This window comes from Cyprinus carpio, chromosome B2 (assembly GCF_018340385.1).
Source record: "Cyprinus carpio isolate SPL01 chromosome B2, ASM1834038v1, whole genome shotgun sequence".
Lineage (NCBI taxonomy): Eukaryota > Metazoa > Chordata > Actinopteri > Cypriniformes > Cyprinidae > Cyprinus > Cyprinus carpio.
Genome location: NC_056598.1, coordinates 28,785,704 through 28,809,764, shown reverse-complemented (window position 1 = coordinate 28,809,764; position 24,061 = coordinate 28,785,704). Strand labels below are relative to the sequence as shown.

At 35.8% G+C, this 24,061-nt stretch overlaps 2 protein-coding genes across 3 annotated transcripts in view; both read left to right on the top strand.

Annotated features, from left to right (window-relative positions):
- gna11b (guanine nucleotide binding protein (G protein), alpha 11b (Gq class)) overlaps positions 1-5,382 on the top strand; it is a 35,892-nt gene extending 30,510 nt beyond the window's left edge. Inside the window, exon 7 of the mRNA XM_042719056.1 lies at positions 626-5,382. Coding sequence (XP_042574990.1) covers positions 626-816 — 191 coding nt within the window. The 3' untranslated portion in view covers positions 817-5,382. The remainder of the gene's footprint in view (positions 1-625) is intronic.
- A 979-nt stretch (positions 5,383-6,361) lies between these two features.
- chico overlaps positions 6,362-24,061 on the top strand; it is an 18,299-nt gene continuing 599 nt past the window's right edge. The window contains exons 1-7 of one of the 2 annotated variants that reach the window (XM_042719057.1): positions 6,362-6,963; positions 17,575-17,672; positions 19,886-19,949; positions 20,914-20,958; positions 21,310-21,372; positions 21,571-21,645; positions 22,232-24,061. The exon at positions 22,232-24,061 is cut by the window's right edge and continues 599 nt beyond it. In XM_042719057.1, the coding sequence (XP_042574991.1) occupies positions 6,937-6,963; positions 17,575-17,672; positions 19,886-19,949; positions 20,914-20,958; positions 21,310-21,372; positions 21,571-21,645; positions 22,232-22,459 (600 nt within the window). In that variant the 5' untranslated portion in view covers positions 6,362-6,936 and the 3' untranslated portion in view covers positions 22,460-24,061. The remainder of the gene's footprint in view (positions 6,964-17,574; positions 17,673-19,885; positions 19,950-20,913; positions 20,959-21,309; positions 21,373-21,570; positions 21,646-22,231) is intronic. The other variant, XM_042719058.1, reaches the window with a different exon arrangement.

Genomic DNA, 24,061 nt, shown 5'->3' with positions numbered 1-24,061 from the left:
GCAAAACAGCAGTGAAAATGTTGTTTAGAATCTCTAAATCAACAAAAGGTTGTGGAAATTTACATTTATAATCTATACATCACTCTTCAAAAGTTTTGGGTAGTAAATTAATTCTTGCATTAAGAATGCATTACAAAAGTGACAGTGAAGACATTTATAATGTCTAAAGATTTTTATTTCAAATCAATTATTTCGATTCATCAAAGAATCCTCAAAAAAAGATTTTGAAGGATCATGTGACACTGAAGACTGGAGTAATGATGCTGAAAATTCAGCTTTGCATCACAGGAATAAATCACATTATAAAATATATTCAAATAGAAAACAGTTGTTTTAAATTGTAATAATATTTCACAATATTACTGTTTTTACTGTATTTTTGATCCAGTAAATGCAGCTTTGGTGAGCAGAAAAGACTTCTTTCAGAAATATTTAAAAAAATCTTACAAGCCCCGTTTTGAAAACAAGTATGTCTTAAGTGAGAAATTTCTCAATGAATTTACAAATTACATGTGATTCATGTTGGAGCTGGTTGGTTTGATTCGTGGGGAGCAAATCAATAGGAAAGATGAACTTTTTCAGGACTTCTAAAGTGTTTAAAGCCCATTTACACATTGTTTTGTAGGGCCCCAAAGGGATGCCCAGGCCGCACGGGAGTTCATCCTAAAGATGTTTGTGGATCTGAACCCTGACAGCGACAAGATCATCTACTCGCATTTCACCTGTGCCACTGACACGGAGAACATCCGCTTCGTGTTCGCGGCGGTGAAAGACACCATCCTGCAGCTAAACCTGAAGGAATACAACCTGGTGTGAGACGTGCGACGAGTCTGACACATGAATCAGCATGGAACAGGCACCCACAGAGCGTGCACACACCTACGTCCACACACACACATACACACACACACACACACATACACACACATGCATCATGTACACTTTCAGAAACATGGTTCTTTTGATTTCTCTTTCCCAGCTTCCAGAGTTTTTCTCTTTCTGTCCAGCGAAATCATTACGGACGTGTCCTGCTCATCGTTTGTTTTTTATTTGTTTGCCAAAGTCTGTCCGCTCATCCCCGGCAGCTCACGTCAAAGGCCTCTTTCCCTTTTATCAAATTTGACCACCAAAATAAAGTGGCTCGGATTTGACAAAGGGCGTTAGACTCTGACTCGCCACTCCAACGTTCACATATTTCATGGAAATGTTGTATTGGCGGAGCTACGATGAGAATGATCTGTGATACGCTGGCCTGAAAAACTGGAAGTGATGTTCCTTCCCCTTTCCTGTAAGGGTCCTCGCTCCAATCACGTCATCTGCTCCGAGCGTTTCTCTGGAATTCTGCCTGGATGAATGGAAAAATGTGGTTTTCACAGCCCTGCAAAAAGACAAAAAAAAGTCACAACATATTTACATACTTGTACATGGACTAGTGCTGTGGTGCCGGAAGTTCAGAAAAGGATCCTTCTAGAATTCCGAGGATTCTGGCGGATTCTAAAATCCAGTGGGTTTCACTGATGGTGTGGAGAACCTTTCACTCGCAGAGATGATTCTCTCGACGAGGCTAGTCTTCAACTCGCATCAATGAATGTAAACTTCATGTGAGAGCATCGCAAATGCAAAAAAAAAAAAAAAAAGACGAAAAAAAAAAAAATGATAATGAACGAAAATAGTGTAAGAATGCCTATATAAGCAAAACGATACAAAGCACGCAAGGGAGAGATGAAACTAATTAAATCTGTGTATATTGCTGAGATGATCATTTTAAAAACTTTTTAATGATAAGTAACTATAGCTACTTCTACTGCTATCGAATATAAAGTAAATTATAACAGCAGTCGAATTATTGATGGGTAAGAGACAACGTTAAGGATTTTTAAATGTGCGCAAAATTACACATTTACAATAGGTATTGTTCTGCAGATTTCCACATTTAACATTGAAAATGATTGCATTGCTTCCTTCCCCAATGGTTATGTTTTATCCTCCTTCCTGGTTTCGTTTTAATTTCGCAATATAAAAAAGTAGTTTCAGAGTGCGCAATTATCTTTTTCCACTCATGAACAGATAGTTTAATTCACAATCCGGGTATCGTCGTCGTCTAGCGGCACGGATGCACACAATCCATTATTTGTTTACGCAGTTTTTTAACTGTCATAATGTAACTTCTTCGGTCGACAATTTCAAGAATTTCGCACGAGGTCCGGGGGAGGGTCGTGGGAGGACGGGGTCAGGGGGACAGGAAAGCATTTATGCGCTGAAGTGAATTGATTGTGTATATTTATATTTGTAAATACGTATACACATTATTGCTTATGTACAAAACGTCTGTGGTACACTATCTTTGGCAAAAAAGAAAAAAAAAACACTTTATTGCAGTTGTGTACGGTTCTGTTGGTTTTCTTATGAATTACAATATTATTGATACTGTGATTCTTTGTTTTAATTTTTGATTTTTCTTTTTTGGTCACTATGAATACGTCAAATGATATACACATAGCTGTACCTGACGGTAACGTGTGGAGGACGGACGTGATGAGCAGTAGTCTAGAGCAGACTTTGGAAAGCGTTTGGAAACTTCGGAGACGGATAGGGAAGCAGCCTCCTCCACTGTGTGAATTTTATATAGAATACAAAATAAAAACATGATTTTTAAGCAAAGGAAAAAATTAATTCAAGAACGTTTTATTTATATAATTTATGGACCAGATCTGAAGTTGTTGATAATTTGAATGCTATTGTTTCCTCTTTCCTATTTGAAGCACTCCCATGTTATGAGACAGAAATAGGAGACTGGTGTCTGTACTGCTGTATAAACCTCCGTTATGGATAAAATGATCAGCCCTTTTTTTTTTCTTCTTTTTTTTTCTTCCCCAAAACACAGAATATATTATACTATAAATATTTTCCCTAACCACACTTTTCACTTTCCTACAGAATTTTTTTTTTTTTTTATTGTTAAATTTCCAAGTAATGTTTAGGTGAAGTGCTTAAAAACAAACATAGGAAATGTACCATATGAAAATAGACAGCTTTTTATGTGATTGAAGATCTATTTGGTCAACGCTTGCAAGTAGTGACTTTTTCTTTCGATTCTGATTTCATTTTGATTTCTTTATAAATTCACAGCTTGTTTCCTTCACTGTGTATGTGATGCACAGATAGAAAAAAAGTGTTCTATTTTATACAGGTGACGTTTCATTCATTTTCATCAAGGGCTACGAAAAACACGCCACATGAAAACCAGAAATGATTGGTCACAGTTCAAAGTGCGATTCAGTACTTGCAGAAACCAATCACCAAACACTCATGCATTATTCATCATTTTATCACTTTTGCTGCCATGCATCTGAGTTAATCACATGCCACGGTCATCAGACGCTCTACTAGAAAAACAAACTCCCAAACGTTTTCTTGATAGATATAAAACCTGACGTGTTATTTGTAAACTGAACCCGTGTAATTCAGTGTTTAAGTGGGGTTTGGAAATGTCACACCATTTTGTAAATCCTGCAGTGTTTTCTTCGCTCTTCGTAGTGAGTTAGATTTGAAGAAACTGATGAAACGAAGCAAACTGAAATACCATTATTTGGATGTACGTCCTATTCTAAAGTGTTCAAATGGATCTTAGTTTACTGCGACTTTCGAGTTGAGGTCTGCTCACTATGAGAACAGTTTTCTTATCAAGAAAAAACAAAGGGGGCGTTATTCGGCACAGCTTGATTGTTCTTAATGCACTTTTTGGTTTTTCCATGCAAACGCTTCGAGCTGCAGGCCGACCATTCCAGCTACACATATCTATAAATGTGCCAGTCCCAGATATCTCGTATTCGACGTTCCCTCAAAAACCTCTACCTCTGTGAGCCGTGAGATGTTTTCAGGCATTTTAGGATCGGTAGTCACGTGACAAGCACACTTTTTAGTCCGTAGGGCACAGTCAGTGAGGTTTGGAGGCCAAACTTTGTCCATTTATTAGATCTTGCCAATAACCCGCATGTAAACACGGCAAAAACAACACCTTTCTCAGGCCAAAACAATCTTCCTAACAGGTCCCGGGTTCCAAGTGGTACGTGGAAAGTGTCTGTCCCACTGCTTTTGTTTGAGTTCTGTAGCGGACAAGTGAATAGACATATCAGTTATGAAGGCTTTGGCTGTTCTGGGTAACAGTTTAGATATAATTTAGGCTAGAAAATACCATATACAAATGCATAAATGCTTGAGCAAAGCATTGGAAACCTGTCTTGTTGATAATCCTCAGTACTCAAGAGGGCGCTAGAGTTCCCTTCAAGTGTCTGTGCCATTATACCGAAAGTTATTACTCCTGAATTAAGGAAGATTGGCTGTGGATGTTGCTTTTGTGGCAGCCAATTGCACTGTATTCACTTTTGACTTATCTGGCTTGAAAAAAAAAATTGTACACATTCCTATCTTTCTCTAGTGTGCATAACATAAGGTCGCTTGCCTCTTGAGTTCTGTGTCTGAGTTCTCATGATGGTTGTGATTCAGTTCAATGACTCTTTGCATTTGAGCACTTGTAAAACTCTCTTAGTGAGATGCAGTGAACACATAAGCTTATTGACATGTAGTCAGATTTGCTGGCCCGTTGCAGACAACAGAGCAAGATGATTGTTATTTCCATGAAAGCATGTTTACTGGTACGGTTAGGTGCATCTGTGTGGTGGACGGCCGAATGGTTGACGTCCAGACCCAATGAAAGAGTCACTAAAATCTGATTTCTGCTTTTCATCCCGTTCTTTCATTGTAATGCATTGCCTGAAAGCTGTTATTTCCAGGACCACTTGATCATGTACATTTTATTTGGGTTTTCTCACTCATTATTTTTCTGCTTCTTTGTACCCTTTTATTTTGTAATTATACCAAATGTAAATGTTGTATAATATTGTGCGTGCCAATCCCCTTCTCTGAGACCGACTCGTAACAAGTGCCAATTGTTGTCCGAATCACATGCGGACTGTGAAATTAGACATGGTCCACTTTTAAAAATGAGTAAAACACTAAAGAAGAGAGTAAATGGATTTACTTTGTATTTAAGTTAGAAGATAAACTGCTGTTTTTCTCTTTTCTTTTCTTTTTTTTTAAGGAATTGTAATTATTAAAGCATGTGCTCTTTGTCCAGGTGGGAGTTGTGGGCTCAGACAAACATCGAAATCATCAAGACGAGAAAACATAGTGGAAATTAATTTTACAACATTCTCGCCATATTTTATTGTTGTTTTTATTTGTATTTGTTTCATTTCAACCACTGTTGCCTGAACCTCATTCAAACATGGAAATGATTTTCATAACCGCCTTCTAAAAAAAAAAAAAAAATTATAAAGTATCTGTTTTAAATTTAAATAAATTTGTTCCTATACTTGCTGATGGTCTTGTAACTTGTTGTCTTTGCAGTGCCTGAAATGCTGGTGTTAAAAACCTGCTTTTAAAAAGATTTATCTGCATTATAATTTCAGCACATCAAGTCTCTCATGCCCTTTATCTTAAATTGTTTGCCAAATGTTTTTTTTTTTTTTTTTGTTTTTTGTTTTTTTTTCAGAGAAATCGCATACAGAAAAATATCTAAAATACCTAAATCTTACAAACTTATATTATATATATTATATTAGTCCAAGGATGTCGTCTTCAACATAAACCTGTGATATCTCCTCTAATAGAGGTATTAATAAATAACATGTTCAATACAGTGGAAATGCTCCCATGGGTGCAGTTGCTATCATTGCAGATTGGTGTCGCTGTACACTTAGCAGGAACAAAAGCAGCGTAATCCCAACACCTTCCACTTCCGGCTACTGTCGTTTCATCCATTTGACATCTTAAAATGGGCCTCCTGAGCGCAACCTTAAATCCCCCATGCGGATGTACCAAAGTACGGATCCTACTACGATAAAGGATCGTCTCATGAATATTAATGACGCAACGTGGCGTTCGCCCGGTACGCCTATCGGATTGGCTGCATTGCAAACCGGACTTATTATAAACTTACTTAACTCTAGATATAGAAAAAAGTTAATTAATGAATACAAACCAAATATACCGTCCTAAAATAAATAGTAATAATGATATTAATTAGTAATAGTATAATTTTACCTACATATACTGTAAAACAAATTTATTTTGAAATGTTGAGTAGGTGTCAGAAATATACACAAAATAAAACAAATATAAAATAAATAAAAAATTACAAATAAAAAACAACGGATTTAATATTTAGCATTAAAGAGCCAGGAGCAAGCTATTGAATATTAATTAAATTATGTAAATATACGCTCCCGGAAGGTTGCTAAGGCAACGCGCACACGGCGTAATTAATATTCATGAGGAGAGCCTTCCCCGTAGTAGAATCCGTAATTTGGCGTCTTGCTTCACACGAGTGCGTCCATAAGAGTCCTGAAGCGGCGGAAGAGGCATGATTTTCCAAGCACAGACTGCTCTTTCACCGCCTTAAACCGGACAGACGCAAGCCTAGAGAACACACGACCAGATTTAGACGGTTTTTTCTCATTTTCAAACGCATTTGGCTCATTTCCTGCAGTATAAACTTGTTTATTAGCTTTAGCCAGGTTAGCTTGTATTCGGAAACTGGACAAGTATGATCAGCCTGGCTGTGGATTTATAGGCCCGTTTCAACAGAAGATTCATTCGTCTCTTGTGAAACCGCAATGTCACATACTGTAGTAAATATAGCCTGTTGTTTGTGTTATTCCAAGAGCAGAGCTGTCTGAAGTTGATGTAGGTTTGTAAAGCTGAACAAAATCCAGGAAAACTGGAGATCACAGCGAGGAAATCTGTTCAGGAGAGCAGACTAAAGCCCTTTCTGCCTTCAAACTCATCCGTTTAGACCAAATCGAGGCCGAACATCCATCCAAAGCCTTTTCATTTCATCTTCAGAGAGAGAATAAAGCACAAAAACAGGCTGATATGATGTTTCCACAAGCCAGGCACTCGGTAAGTGTCTCGTTTTCCTTCATTCGTGCTTATTGTTGAGGACATTGTATCACTTGATGTATTTTACGGATGATACCAACGCAAAAGTACCATTTTATTTATATCTATAATGTTTTTTTTGGACATGAACCCTCATAAAATCATGATTTTTGACAAATACCATGGTAATACCATGTTTCTGGAAATGGTACAATGGTAAAACGTGCCATGGCAATACAATACCATTGTTTTTAGATATATCCCCTTACAAAAATGTACTTTGGCAGCACCACGGTACAGTGATGGTATCAGATGGCATTTACCCTTATGTATGAAATTCATGCTTTTGTTTAAAATATGCTGGCTTTACATGTAAATACCATGCTATTTAAATATGCTAATGATCCAGTCTCATGAAATTATGATTTGTACCACGGTCCCATTATTACTGCCACAGTATGGGCGGTAATTATTTTTGAAAGGGGTCATTCTAGGCTTTTCTGTTGAACCAGTCAAATAGTAACTGATAATAACAATTGGTCATTGTATACAATTTGTTATTGATGGGGTGTGTGTATATATATATATATATATATATATATATATATTGCTCAATATATATATATATAATATATATATATATATCTATATATATATAATATAAAATTAAATTAAAAAAAAATATATCATACTATAAAAACTACACACACACAGTGCCACTTGAAACCCCTTGCAGAATCTGTGAAAATGTCATTTTAACAAAATAAGAGGGATCATACAAAATGCATGTTATTTTTTATTTAGTACTGTCCTGTTTCTGTTGAACCAGTCAAATAGTAACTGATAATAACAATTGGTCATTGTATACAATTTGTTATTGAGGGGGTGTGTGTATATATAATATATATATATATATATATATAGATATAGATATATAGATTGCAATAAATATATATATATATATATATATTAGGGTTGGGCATCTAAGGTATAATGCCGATCCGATACGCATCTCGATACAAAGTATCCGATCCGATATATTAACGATACATGTGTGGCATTTTGCGATGCAATACAAATACGATTCACACCCATATCACGATACGATGCGATAATTCAGCACTAGCTAATTAGATCAAGTTTATGTGGTTATGTGAAAGAGGATGCGGTGCCATTGAATTAGTTTGATTATTTATTAACCAAGTAAAACCAGTACTTTTTTACAAACTGGCTTTTCTCTCAGAGCCCGAGTGACGGTTTACAGTAGAGGGCCATTTTAGAACACATGGCATGGCACATATTATTTAAGTATTTCCAAGATAAACAGAACGTATAAGTGCAATATATACTAAAAAAAATCTTTGCACTCTTTCAACAGAAAGAAGGCTTACCATTGCACAACAAGAATTGTGATTTCACTTTTCAACTATGAAAATAAGTTTTACAAAGATTTAGAGGCAGGGGATGCTGGGGCAACTGGCAGACGCTTCCACAACAACACCGTGGCGCCGCTTCAAGTGAGATATCAGATTAGTCGTACTGCCCGTTTTTTTTTTTTTTTTACAGATGCGCGGCACATTTTACAAATTGCATCTATCTTGTCAAGTCGTCCGTCTTTCTTGTAAAATCCATAGTGTTCCCAAACTTTAGATTTAAAATTCAGTGGAGGATAAATTATCTCGGCGTCCGACATGTTTCTTTTGCTTACTCCTCGCGCTTTCTGACAACTTTGGGCGCATCACTGGCTTCATTCGCGCAGCTGATACATTGAGTTGTAGTGTGCAGTACACACGTCCGCAAGTCCCGTTGCTTTAGGCCTACTTTATGTAGGTCGATTAAATTATTCGCAAAAAACAGGTTGACAACACTTGTTAATAAATAAAGAAATACATTCTGTATTAAAAGGATAAGCTGTATCTCGGAAAAACCGATGCGTCACGCAAAAACCGATGCATCTCGATTTGCTTCCAAAATTTCATTCATCCTCTGCTGCTCTACCGATGCACTCGCATCGTGCACGCGCATGACCGCGTATCGATACATATCGGTATTCTTCCCCCATCCCGAATATATATATATATATATATATATATTATATTATATTATATTATATTATATTAATTACACACACACAGTGCCACTTGAAACCCCTTGCAGAATCTGTGAAAATGTCCCTCAATTGTCCTCAGTGTGAAAAGATGTATCTCAAAATCATACAGTCGCTGCTGGAAAGGGTTCAAATATGCAAAAGATCCTGAAAAGCTGAAGAATTTGCAGGACCTGGAGGATTTTTCTGAAGAACAGTGCTCCGTTTAACTTCAGAACAAACAAGGGACTCATGCACAACCATCACAAAAAAAAAAAAAAAAACAGTCGCGGATCATCCAGGTAACCACACATAGTATTAAGAACCAAGGGTTCACAAACTTTTGAATGGGGTTATTTTAATAATTTTAGCTATTTTTTTTGTCTTGTGGACTAAATGTAAACATCTTGTCTGTAAAATATCTTACTCAGGACATGCGTTTTGTATGATCTCTCTTATTTTGTTAAAATTACTCACATTTTCACAGATTCTTCAAGGGGTTCACAAACTTTCAAGTGGCACTCTATATACACATACAATTTAACTGTGTGTGTGTGTGTGTGTGTGTATGCAAAATGATTCACTGTTTCTAAGCACTCCAATCAGATCACGTATCACGAATCATTTGATTCAGAGCGGCTTTGTGGGATGTTTTTAACCCCACCGGGTATAAAAGTATTTCAGCAGAGGCAGGGATGCATAGACCAGAGGGGGGGTGGGAATCCCCCCCATCCCCCTCTGGCAAATCACACCCTATATATATATAAAATATAGCGAGTTAGCATTTTAGCACTCTATACACATACAGACAAACCATGGGTCACAGGAGGAGTGGGATGTTGATCAGTTAATTAATTAGGCTAAGTATCAACATTCACAAACCACTGTTCCCTGTTATTTTAAACAGAAAAGAATGCAACGTGCTCATAATCACGACTTCATAAGTGGAAATAGGACGTTTCCGATAGCACATGAAGACAGCAGAGAAGCTCTCTCGCTCAGCACAGTGGAGTGCATCCTTTTGTTAACTTTGTGGTTTATTATTTTGAGTAATTTGGGATGTGGTAACACACGGCCCTCTCACAATACACTGCTTTACAGATCTATCACTTTTGCCGCTTAGGAATGTACACGCAAACATGCTGCACGTATCAGAAGTTCAGCGCTCTGGTGCAGTTAGCGCTCACACTCACTGATCTGTATATAACAGAACAGTGCTCTGGCCCACCTCTTCCAACCGAGCCGGGGACGGCTAAACGAACCACGGAGTGATCACACTAGTCAAATAAACCAGGCGGGCTTTGGGGGTCAAACGCGTTCGGGCACAGTTAAGATTGCCTAGTGTGAGTACACCCTTATTCTCCCGCATCCCCCCCCCCCACACACACACACGAGTGTACACACTGGTAAAAAATGTATAGCCTGAAAGCACTGTAAGTCGCTTTGGAAAAAAGCGTCTGCTAAATGCATAAATGTAATGTCTCTACCCACCCGCACTCGCCCATCAAGTGTTGTCCCACGCCACACTCTGCTGCGATGGATCATGTAGGTCTCTCAACTCAGAAGTTGCCTGTTATAATGTTATGTTCCAGGCTCTGGACTCTGAGCATAACTTGTTTTTCTATAACAAACTATAAAATATTTTCTATAAAAACTTTAATGCCCTGGTAGTGGCAAATAGCTTTGGTTTTATATTTAATTTGATTACATTAATGTTGTATGTTGAGATTTACACGAAATTTACACGAAACTGCTACTATGTAAAGGAATACTGCTGTAGAAAAAAAGCACCATATTTGTTTAAAGTGTTTGCAAACCAAATGTTATTGCACTTTTCTTCATATAGCAGTACTTTTAAATGAAAAAGTAAAATAGTTGCCCAATACAAATATATATGTATATGTATGCATGCAAAAGCTGGATCTTGTTTTTGGTAGAAATGCATGAACATTGTTTGTGAACACCACTACTGAAAGATGGACATAAAGCATTTTGTTTAAATGCATTGTGAAAATGAGCCTCTGAATGCATCAATTTACTAATATTTATCAATCCAGTGTCATTAATTCCAGTGGAATGTTAATTAATGCAAGATTCTTGCATCTAAATTTGCATCAAAGTTCTCCTCAGACATATTAGAAGACGGCTTTGTATATTAATTAATTTTGCATTGCATTTTCCTCTTACTATGTTTATTTCTTGTTCTCTGGCAGCTTTATTTCAGATATTTGGTCTTCATCTCATGATTCAGATGTCAGGTTTGCAGGTAGCATGTCTAAATGATAGTGTTTCTGGTTCAGGTAGAGTCAGAGATGTTTGTTTGCACACCAGTTGCCTGGTTCCCTCCCTGTAGAGGCATTATTGTGTAGTTTCCATGAATTGTTCCTGTGCACACAGTGGGCACCTTGTGATAATGAGTCCCCAGTCATTATTATTTTATTTGCCTTAATTCCCCAGCCTTAATCCCCCCACAACCCCCCCCCCCCCCCAGGCACACAGACATATCTGAACACAAAAACATGGGAACACTAAATGAAAACCTGACAAGTGGGTGGATTTGGGGGTTTCTTTACTCAAGGCATTTTTGCTATTCAGAGAGTAGATTTGGGAGAACATTCCGTCTTTCAGCTAGCTTGGGATGTGTGTGAAGAAGTGAATGGGACGATCTGACACATGAACCCATGAAACTCAAATTTGAGTCTGGGAAAAATGTCCTGAAACATTTCCTGATTCCTATATTTCATATTTGATTTTGAAGTATGCCTTATGTAGTTTTATGAATGACACTTAAAACTACAACATGTTCAAAGCATTGTTGTGTATTCTCAGCACCTTTCCAGAAATCTTAAAGGAATCTGAATGCCAATTAATTTTTTTCGTAATTTAAACATAGTCCTAATAAGATCAAACAAGAATACTATTAAATAAGATCTCATTATAATATTTTTTATTTGCTTTATTTATTTATCAATTTTATTTATCTATTTTTATTATATTACAAATAATATAAGTATACTATAATGTATTGCCAAGTACATACTTAATAATTTATTACATTTAAAGTTCAACAATTTAAAAATATTTTTTGTAATTTGTAATAAATATTATATTTGTATATTACTTAGTATTATACATATTATAATGTTATATAATTAATATATATTAAACTAAATATTAATATTATATATTGAAAAAAACTATATATACACAAACTTATATATATATATATATATATATATATATATATATATATAATATATATATATATAATATGAGATTATCTATGTATTTGTTTAATATTGATTAAACATACATAAATGTACATGATGCATCATAATATACATGCAATATTCATAATATATTATAAAAAATAAATAATAAAATAAATTCTTAAAATAATATCTTCTATCTTTTTTCATATAATGTCAGATTAATACCTCAACAGTGAATAATGACCACATTACAGTCATTAATTTGACATGTCTTACTGCTGCTGATGAATTTTTAAGTACACTGACCAAACTTTGATCTTAGACCTCTGAGATTTCAGCAGAAGTGGGAATCAGCCGGAGATTAACTGCGGGATCCCAAATCTTGGATTAGGAGTTACAGCCGACTGCTCCATTTAATCTCAGCCTCAAAGATTTACTGTGTTCTCTGGAATTCCGGATCTTCAGGATCAGTTTGACTTATCAAACCTCTGAAGTTACTTAAAAACAGACGTTCGGTCGATAGATTTAATAACTTGTTGTGGGACAAATCCCTCACAGAAGCAGGAAGGGAAGGATATTTTGCTGCAAACAGCAGTGCTTGTGCTCTCAGTCAAGATCGAGAATGAAAAACATGCCATTCTGAATGAACTGCTTGTGAAACCATTACTCCTAATCCATTTGTTGGTCCTTTTCGGCTTGTTTGTGGTCATCAGTCAGACCCAGTGGATTATGGGTAGGGATTACTGCTTCAGATGGGTTTGGTGACCATAAGCAGCTCTTCGTCAGACTGTTGATCATCCTCATCCTCTCTCTCTGAGCTCTTCAACTCAGTGGAGATAATGGACAAAACCAGACTCCATTTCTCTGAATTCAGCAGCCGTCTTACATTTTGTCTTCAAGGGACATTAGTTTTTCCTTTTTCATAAAATCTAAAAAATGATTGTTCCAGTTAGCTCCTGCTTACCTGTGGTTATGTGCAAAAGTGTAGTAGTGTTAAGGGTTTGTTCAAGTCTCTGGCCCTGAGTTTGAGCGGTAACAACAGTGATGCTTGACTTGGCAAACACTACAAGGATTTTACAGTCTGGAGCCATAAAGAAGCTGCTGGACTTCCACAAAGAACCTTTTATACTCTAGTGCTTTAGAAAATCATCTACATACTGGTGCATTAAAGAATCCAGAAATCAAAACACTGATTTGAAGAACCTATAACGAATCATCAAGCACTTTAGAAGTACCCAAAGAACCATATAACGTTACGTGGTTGTTCGAATATCCGTTATTCTTAGTGTGATGATTCATCAGGAGATTCTCAGAAACGCTGATTGTAGGTCAGTCGTTGTTTTCTGGGAAATTGGACATGAGTGATTTGTGTTCTTTCAGCTTGTTCTTGTAATGTTATAAATGAGCCATTAGAGATGTAATTGACACTGTTCTCAACTCAAGAAAAAAAAAATAAATAAATAAAAAGTTCTGGGTTTGCATTGCTTGATTGTAACTGCATAAATTGCTGAAACATTTTGTGATTATTATTTGTCAGTATGACTTTATAATTATAATAATAATAATTTTTCATTTAGCAATAATATTAATTGTTATTATTAAATAAAATAAATACTGCTAATATTTTACTTAGTCAACATTTAAAAATCACTTAGTATTAATAATAAATTAAGAAAATAATAAATAATTGCTTTATTTTATTAATTACTAAATTTATATAATTTTTACAAATATTTTATTTATACCAATCTATTTTAATAGATAATAATAAATAGAAAACAATAAATATTTTATTTGATGAATTACTAATATTTATATAATTTTAAAATATATTTTAATATGAATCTATCTGGAACATTTCATTTATTTACTTACTACCTTTGCAATTTAATAATAAAAAAAGTAAATTAATTTAAACAAACATTTTAGCCTGTAATACAGTATTTGTAATACAGTGGCAGTGAGTTTTTTTTGTTTACAAGCAAAACCTCTAAACTTTCTTTTAAAATTGAATCTATAAGTATGAGACTCTCTCTTTCAGACAAACACACGCACGCACACACACACACATGCACGCACAGCAGTCTGTGTTCATTGTGTGTGTATTGTGTTGTGAGGGTGGACAAGGGTCTGGTAGACATTATTAAGGACAACTGAATTAACAAGACCCCCCCCTCACTACAACACCCCCTACAGAGAGAGAGGTTAATCCCTCCGACACACACACACACATACACGCACAAAAGCTTTAATTATCTCTGAAATAATCACACACGCACACGTTTGGCTGTTAACTGTGTGTGTGCAACCGCTGCCGCCACCTCTGCTGCTAATGTGTTTATGAACTGCTGAAAGATCAGTCATACTGTGAAAACACACACATTTATATATATATGCTTGCACGCATGAGCCTGAGTGTAATTGTGAGTTTTTATCTGCGGTGCTCGGCTCCCCTCCCCAAGCATCTCACTTCCTGTGCTACAACGCACACACACCAGCCGCAATTTTGGAGACAAAAAAAGCAGATAAGAGCCTGAGGGCTGTGTGTGTGTGTGTGCAGCAGATGTCTGGGTCACTCAGGCCAAAGTCCCTCATTAGCATTACAAAGGGGGCAACAGCAGAGCCTTTGGCCCCATCAGCCGCCAGAGGAGAGAAATATTTTATTTTACTTACTTTTTTTTTTTTTTTTTTTTTTTTTATATATATTCAGATGCTTTTTGTTTCTATTATTATTTTTTCCAGTTTCAGTCTAGAGGCTTTAATTAATATATATTTTTTTTATTTGTTTAAATATAGAGGCTTAATTATTTTATTTTTTTTTATTATAGAGGCTTTTTATTTTTTATTTTAAATTATCTGTTTCATTCTATAGTTTTTTTTATTTATTTTTGTATTCCAGTTCTGTTTTAATTTAGAGACTTTGTTTTAAGTAATTTTCTATTCTAGTCTTTTTTTATTTCTGTTTTATTTTACAGACTTTGTTTTATTAATTTTTATTTCTATTTGTTTTTGTTGTAGAGATTTTTTTGCTTTATTTCTTTATTACTTAGTTTTTTTTAGATTTGTGTGTGTGTTTTATGACTTAGAGTACATTTAACAGAATATGAGTGATGCTTGCTTGTGTAAAACTCACAATGCTGTGATAATACCAAGGCTCCAGCTAGTCAGCATTTATTGTTTTTTTTTTTGGTCTGCAAGTCACAGATCTTGCAGTGTGCACACTTGTGGCAGACGCTACTGCAGATTTTCTGCAAGCAAAAGAAAGCAAGGCATTGTGAAGCACGAGCAAAGAAAAATAGACAAAGCGTCTCATTTTTCTTATTTGAACTGTTCTGTGCAAATTAGTGTAAAAACTGTGAGTCTGATTACAGTGTTATTAGCCATTTATATGTTTATAAGCAACTGAAAAAAGCACAAATGTCAGGGCATGTCAAATCTTCTCCAGGCCCCCAAAACACCCTCAGACCCCAGGGGGTTAAGTATGCACAGGACAACGACCTTCTGTCCTGTAGCGTGTGCCTGGCTTAAGGTGTTCTGACTGAGGTTTAGTGTGCCTAGTGTCATGCCAGTAAAGTGCAGTAACTGAGAGGGATGCTGGAGGAGGAACAGCCTCGTGTGTTCAGTGGTCAAAGGTGAGGCTGCTGTTTCTCCTCCTCTGACTGATTACTAATAGCAGGAAGAGACTAGAGGGATTTACTAAAACGCACACACACACGTGCCCCTGGAGAGACATCATCTTCAGCAGGAGAGACATGCAGGGATGGTATGTGAGGGAGGAGATGGGAAAAATGCTTCAGTTTAAAACGTTCAATGCCTTTTCATGAAACCGATAGTTCTGCTTATGAAGACATTATAAAATGGTTAATAAAAAAACATGCATATTCATTGAATTCTGCAATAAGGCACCCAAGTACACAGGTCATTAATATATTGATATATAATACTGTTTTTCTTTATTTTATTCTACTTGATAATACAAATATAAACTATTATTATTCAGAATGATAATTGTTATATATTATTATACAACAGGGTTCCAGCGTCATGTATGTATGATATATATGTATGTATTTAAGTCATCTGGATAAAAATCACAAAGAAAAGCATAAAAAAGGATAGAAGTAGGACTGTTTGGAAACATTTACAGAGCTCTAATATTTAGTTTACATTTTACACTTACATGAATTTATATTTTCTTAGACATTTTATCCAAAGCATTTTTCCGTATGCATTTTTCTCATTTAAATGTAATATAAATATATGTATATAAAACGTTTTAGTTTAGAGTTTGTGTTTTGACATTTATATTCACAGTTGGCATCATTTAAGTAACCAGATCTGAATTTTTTTTTCTGTTTAATAATAATTTTAAATCTACATAATGAAAATTATTATTACTATATGAAATGTAATCATATATTTTTTTCTGAATAATAATAATAATAATAATACAGTTAATGATGATGAACTAATGTTGGAAATGAAAATAGTGTTTTTATCATATTGAATCTTTACTTTTGCTTTGTAAAATAAGAAATATGAGTGAAGCTGTTTTTCGTGAATGGGTGAAGAACATTACTTCACAAGAGATGCACACTGACAAATTATTCTGCAGAGAGTATTCAGTGTGTGTGTGTGTGTGTGTGTGTGTGTAAAGCAAGCAAGCATTCCCCCCTGAGATGTTTTGTTGTGTTCCTCCCCTGGGGGCCAGTTGTGTGTAAACACACACACACACAGATATGTTTATCCAGCAGTTTCTATGTATATCTGTCTGCTTTCAAACAGCTGTTTGCCTCTGAAGCACACTGAACAGTTGCATATCCTGTTTCTCTCTTTCTAATGTGTGATGGTTTATTCCTGTTTGTCTGGTCTTAAAGGTCACAAGCCAGTGACCTCTGGTAAAGCAGGTCGGAGGTGAAAGCCAATGGCCCTTCTTTTCTATTTATTTTCAGCCTGACCTGACAAGCTGACCTCAAACATGCAATCCCTGGCTCTGTTCTGGCGTTCAGCAGAAATTGTTTAAGCCTGTTTGCAGTTATGAAATGTTGCTGTTATAACTCTGATCAAAAGGATTGTTGTCATCGTGGCTGGGGTTTGCTTTTTTTCTGTGGTCAAAGTTCAAATATTGAGTCAAACATTTTATGCATTTTATTTTAGCAACAGTAAAGACTAAAATTAGCTTGATAACCACAGAGGAAGAGTCTTACCAACTAAATATCTTTTATGGTTCAGTGTGTTAACCTACTTCTTCCTAACCAGTGCCTAGATTGTTCATCAGAACATTTTAGAGGTCTTGTTGAATCAAATCTCTCATCTGTTGTCTTTGTTTTTCAGGCTTCGTCTCAGTCGACACAGCCGCTCAAGTTCACCACGTCAGACTCTTGTGATCGCATCAAAGACGAGTTTCAGTTCCTGCAGGCACAATATCACAGGTATACACACAAAATACTACTCAAAAGCTTCAAAAGCATGATTTTTTTTAAATGAAATTAATGTTTATTCAGGAAAGATGCATTAAATTGATCAAAATGTCTGTAAAGACAATGTTTCAAAATATTTCTATTTTCTATTTTAACTTATTATTCATCAAGGATTCCTCACAGTTTCCACAAAAATATGAAACAGCACTATTCAACATTATTAATAACTGTTTCTTGAGCAGCAGTTCAGCATATTAGAATGATTTCTGAAGGATCATGTGACACTGAAGACTGGAGGAATGATCACAGGAATATATCACTTAAAAAAAAAATAGAAAACGCATATTTTCAACTGTAGTAATATTTCAAAATATTACTTTTTGCTGTATTTCTGATCAAATAAATGCAGCCTTGAGCTGAAGAGACTTGCTCTTTAAAAACATTAAGCAGCAGCACACCAAAAGCATTCATACACACAAAACTAGTTTAACCGTTATATTTATTACGTGACCTTGAGAAGCACAGGCAGTTTCTCTCCTACACCCTAAAAACACCCTGCCTGTGTGAATTCCTCTCCGGGACGCTCAAATGGTGTGAACGCAGCCCCTCCTGGAAATGCTTCCTGTCAGCACCAGAGATAAGAGCGATCACGGAGGCCATCCGGCCGTCACACATCAGAGAAACCGCGGACAGAGGAAGGAAGAGGGAAATGGAGAAGGATAAACAGCAGAACGTGTTGATGTCCTTCAGATCTGTCGTCACCATCGGACTGCACTGCGGCGCTTTAGATTCGTTTAGACGTCAGTGGGCCGTAACTCTGGTGTACGTTTAAAAACAATTGACGGCCGCTTCACCTTACAGCTCCATGTCACTGAGTATTTCCACAAGTAACGCTAATGAATGAGAGATTATTCTGTGGAGCTTCTTGGGATTGCATAATGGTGTTATTATTATTGCTTTAGTGATTAAAGACCTCATAAAATGATCTGACACATGCAATTTTCTCTCCTGTGTTGATGTTCGGGCGTGGGGATGGGTCGATTCAGAAATGAGTCATTTATTTTAACCAGTCAGTCGGCTTCAGTTTACATCACCGTCATGAACTGTGATTTACTACTTGCTATTAGTCGTGGCAGGTGGTGTTGGGGGAGGGACGTTCTCATTCTAGAGTGCATTTGTAGATTTTTATATCCAAAATTTGGCCATAAAAAGGTTTTCCCAGCAAAGAAAGAATATAAATATTTAAATGCATAAACATCTTTTCATAGTATTTAATTGTAGGTATATGCTACTGTATTCTTTTCTTAGTTTCTTTAAGAAATTAACTTTTATCTAGCAAGGATATATTAAATTGATCAAAAAGATTCTATTGCAAATGAACTATCTTCTTTTGAACTTTCTATTCATCAAGGATTCCTAAAAGAAATTTATCATGGTTTTCACTAAAATATGAAGCAGCTCAACTGTTTTCAACATTAATAATGATACGCAATGTTTCTTGAGCAGCAAATCAGCATATTAGGAAGATTTCTGAAGGATCATGTGACACTGAAGACTGGAGTAATGATGCTAAGAAATTCAGCTCCGCGTCACAGGAATACATTACATGTAACAGTTCCTTCAAATTGTAATATTTCACAATTTTTTTTTTTATATAAATATATATTTTTTTTTTATTATTATTATTTTTTTGATCAAATAAATGCAGACTTGGTGAGCATGAGACTTCTTTTAAAAACATAAAAAAATAAAAATCTTGCCAACCCCAAACTTTTGAATGGTAGTGTACGTGTAACTATTTAATATTAAAAAGTTTTATATGAAGAAAATAAATCATACATTCTTTTATGGTTACATACTTCTCAACACGTGGCCTGCCCAATCACAAGCCTCTATGAGGCAGTCCAGACAGGAAACTGGTTGTCATGGTGATGGAATGTTGCAAAATTCTTTCTGCCTTTTTTCCCGCTTCTAGAGCGAGAGAGAGAAAGTGAGGTGAAGTGCAGCTGACAACCTCAATGAAGTGTGTGTGTGTGTGTGTTTTAGGGTGAAATGTAAATATTGAAGCTGTCATACACAGACTGTCATTTAAACCTTGAGAACATCTCCACACTTCCATTATTTAAAGATGCATCATGTAATTCGCATCATGTAATTCACAACATATAAGCACATTTAACAAGAAGCGCGAGTAGTGCATCTCATGTTGTCTTCCTGTGTTTCAGTCTGAAGTTGGAATGTGATAAACTGGCGAGTGAGAAATCTGAAATGCAGCGTCATTACATAATGGTGAGTAAAACATGTCTCTTTTGGATTTTGTCTGTAAGCCTGTGGGCGTCTGCAGCAGTTCATACACTAGCGTCTCATTGATCAGTTGTATGATGTGCGCACGGGAGTGTTGCTGACGGATCGATGTGAATGTGTGTCTGAGTGATCTGCTGCTTTAGCCCAGAGCAAAGCTCCTAACCATGAGCACAAATCACAGTCAGGCTGAGCTGCTCTGAAGCTTCAAGGAAACTGATGTTAAATTGATGTCTTCTTTCACATGAAGAGATCACTTTGCTTGAAGTGCCAGCATTATTTTAGTATTATTGATGTACTATTATAGATTTTAATAATATTTTATATGAGTTCATATTTTATTGTTGTAATAATTTCATTTTCATTTTAGTTAAATTTTTAGTCATTTTATGTGCTTTTGTCATTTCAGTTTTTAATATTACTGTTTAGCTTTAAGCAGTTTTAGGTTTTAGTTTTCATTTAATTCCAGTTTTTCAGTTTTACTTCCAGTTCATTTTAGTGCTTCAACTTAGTTCACTTCAAGGCAATAATTGTAATGTTTGTTTAGCTGAAGTTTTTCATCCAATGTTTGTTTTGTTATTTTAGCTTCATTTCAGCTTTATTATAAATAACAAATGATGTTTTAATTGCTTTAGTTTTAGTCATCTAAAGATTATATTCATTAGTCCTCTGCTGTTTTAGCTTGTTTGTATTACCTCTTTGAGACACACACAGGGTGGATTCAGGAGAGTTTTTGGAGATTTTAAGATCTTTTTCTCCCATATGTCCAAAAATGTGAATCATTATATGTGCGGCTGTCATATGTGGCTAAAAATGTAAATATACAGGAAAAATATTAGTACAATTTAAAATAGCTATTTTCTATTTGAGTATATTTAAAAAAAAAAAAAAAAAGAAAAATTCAAAGCTGAATTTTTGATCTTCTGTTTCTTTCCTGTTTCTCTGACTGCAGTATTATGAGATGTCATACGGACTCAACATGGAAATGCACAAACAGGTGAGAATCTGAATATTGTGTCAGAATCCGCACAAATCTTGCATCAAATGTGGGGAAAAGTTAATGCATTTTTAAATATTTAAAAAAAAAAAAAATTAAATAAATAAATATGCCAGGAGGATTTGTAAACCTTTAGACAAAACTGCAAAATCTGCAGTTTCCTTTAAACCACAGGCTTACATTTATGGTTTGTACATATGCAGAGTCCTAGATACAGTAGCGTCTTCATCAAACATGGTCGGTCAGCATACAGTATCATGACTGACTGTGTTGTTCATGTGTTTTTTTGCAACATCAGCAGCCTTATGAATGGATGTAAACCCCTGAGATGTGCTTGTGTTCTGTCCGCAGGCAGAGATTGTGAAGAGATTGAATGGAATCTGTGCTCAGGTGTTGCCTTACCTGTCTCAAGAGGTCAGAATGTGTGATTTATTTATGACACACTCTATAATGACACAGCCTCATCAGTGACATTAATGTGCCATTGGTTTGTGTCATGAGATGCTTTTATGGACAGAAGAGGTTTTTGTTGGTTTTTGTATGCTGTGCTTTGTACCTGAAGAGAAATGCATGTTTGTGTGTGTGTGTGTGTGTGTGTGTGTGTGTGTGTAGCACCAGCAGCAGGTCCTGGGGGCGATTGATCGAGCCAAACAGGTCACCCCTCCTGAGATGAACTCTATTATTCGAGTAGGAACCTCACACCATTCAACTTCATGTTATTGTTTAGGACTTGCAGATTATTGCTAGAAAACTAATAAATCATATACTTTTAGCCTCTCGTTTTATATATATATATAATAAATATATATATATATATATATATATATAATCCATGAAGTTATAAAATGTGTTATAAAAAAAAAGTTTTCCATGAATATTTTTTGAGTGATGGCATTTTTTTTTTAATAAAATATGTATATTAATATTTCCATGAATATTTTTTGAGTGATGGCACAAGTGAATCATAGATTCATGTTTGCATGATTCATTAAAATAGACAATGAACAGTTTTAGTAATGGAAAACAAGAACCGTGTCAAAATGAATGGCAGAAAAAGTGAAACTGAATTTTTTATATTCTTATCAGTAAGCATTGTTAATACAAAGTAATGCGAGTACATTTATTCTGCAAAATAGTCTGTCATAACAGCAAATGTGCAATTAAATGTAATGTGGCTTTGTCATTAAACTTCAGAAGAATGCACATGCGAGTCAACGGTGATATGTGACGGGTGTTTGTTTGTTTGTTTCTTTGTTTGTTGGTGTAAACGCAGCAGCAGCTTCAGGTTCACCAGCTCTCTCAGCTTCAGGGTTTGGCGTTACCCATGACCCCTCTGCCCCTGGGCTTGACTCCGCCCACCCTGCCCGCCGTCACCTCCAGCTCCGGCCTCCTGTCTCTGTCCAGCATCCTCGCGTCTCACGCACACCTGGCCAAAGAGGACAGGAGCTCCCGCGACGGGGCCGAGGGCCACCGCGAGGACGACGCAGACAAATCCAACTAGCCTTCATAGAGACGCTTGGATTCTGTGCAGAAGAACAGGCAACTCCTGTCTCACCGGATTGGGTCTGATTCAATCTCTCTCTCTCTCTGTTACTACAGCGAATCTTTATTCCGTAATTGTTTGATTCATTTGCTTTTCATTAGTGGTGTTTGCTAAGGCTCTATTAATATTGCTCATACTTTGGGTTAGTGATTTGAACAAACCCATATCCCTAAGAACTGAACTTCAGCATGTAACAAGGTCCTTATCCAGAGACCTGAATATAATAAAGACTCTTATGAGTCACCCAGAATGCCTGGCAATGCTCTCGCAACAACCTAGTAACTGCATGGTTGTCCTCTCAAGCACCCCAAACATAACCACTCAGAACAGTTTAGAAAGCGCACAGCAACAGCCTCCATACGTACCAGTCAATATATTTCATCATATTCTATTCTGGGCGTATCTAGTTACATAAAGAGTTTTAACACTCTGGTGACCCTTTCACAGGAATGAATTCACGTGTTTTACATAAAAAGACGACACTGTCTATATTGCCTTCAGAAAGGTATAAATGCCTTACGAAGGCCTTACCGTGTGTGTGTGTGATTAGGACAGTGACAGACAAAAACAGATGTTCCTAGTTCAGACCCACATGCTCATGTCATGGTTGTTTTTCTGTTTGCAGTGAATGTGTTTCCATGTGTGACCAGCAGGTGGCAGCCAGTGAGTGTGCAGCTGTAATAGCATACTATCATACTACTACTAGAGCAGTGCTTCTCCTAGATTTGTCTTGAACCTTGATTTGATGTGATATTAAACTTCAGTTCCTATTTATATCTAAAAGTACGTTATTAGTGATTAAATCATTGATTTAGTCAATCAAGATACTAAAAAGCGTCTTGTATAATATGACAATAATAAATAATCAAATGAAAAACATACAATAATTAACTATTTTAAGTTTCTAAAATCACACTTTACAGTAAGGTCTCATTTGTTAACATTAGTTAATGCATTGACTTCCATGAACTAACAATGAACGATGTATTTTTACTGCACGTATTAACCTTTGATAATGTTAGTGAATCAAAATTATTGTATTATTATTAATACAATAATTCATGCTTTGTATTAATAGCCTAAATGTTGAACCTAACATTAACTAAGATTAATAAATGCTGTTTAAGTATTGTTAATGTTAACAAATTAAACATTACTGTAAAGCTTTACCAATATATCATTGATTAAAATATCAGCTTTGTCATAATTTTCCAAGGCAATTTAATAAATATAACTGTGCTTTGCGGAATAACCTTTTTTTTTTTTTTTGAATGGACTCTACTTGCCGAGTGTAGCATTCAGTACATACTGCTCAGTTAGTAGTATGCTAGTATTCCAGGCTGTTTTAAAGACAAGACTACTTAAGGTTGTACATATGCACGGGTGCATTGTGGGTATTTTCTAATTGTGTGTTCCTGGACATTTGTTTCTTGTGTCCCATGATTCCTTTGTATTTTTTGTTTTTCAGCACACCAGTGCTGATGTATGTTATGAAACGCTCACCCTTGAGCCCTGGATCGCTTATTTTAATCTATAAATGAAGTTTTGATTTTTAGATAT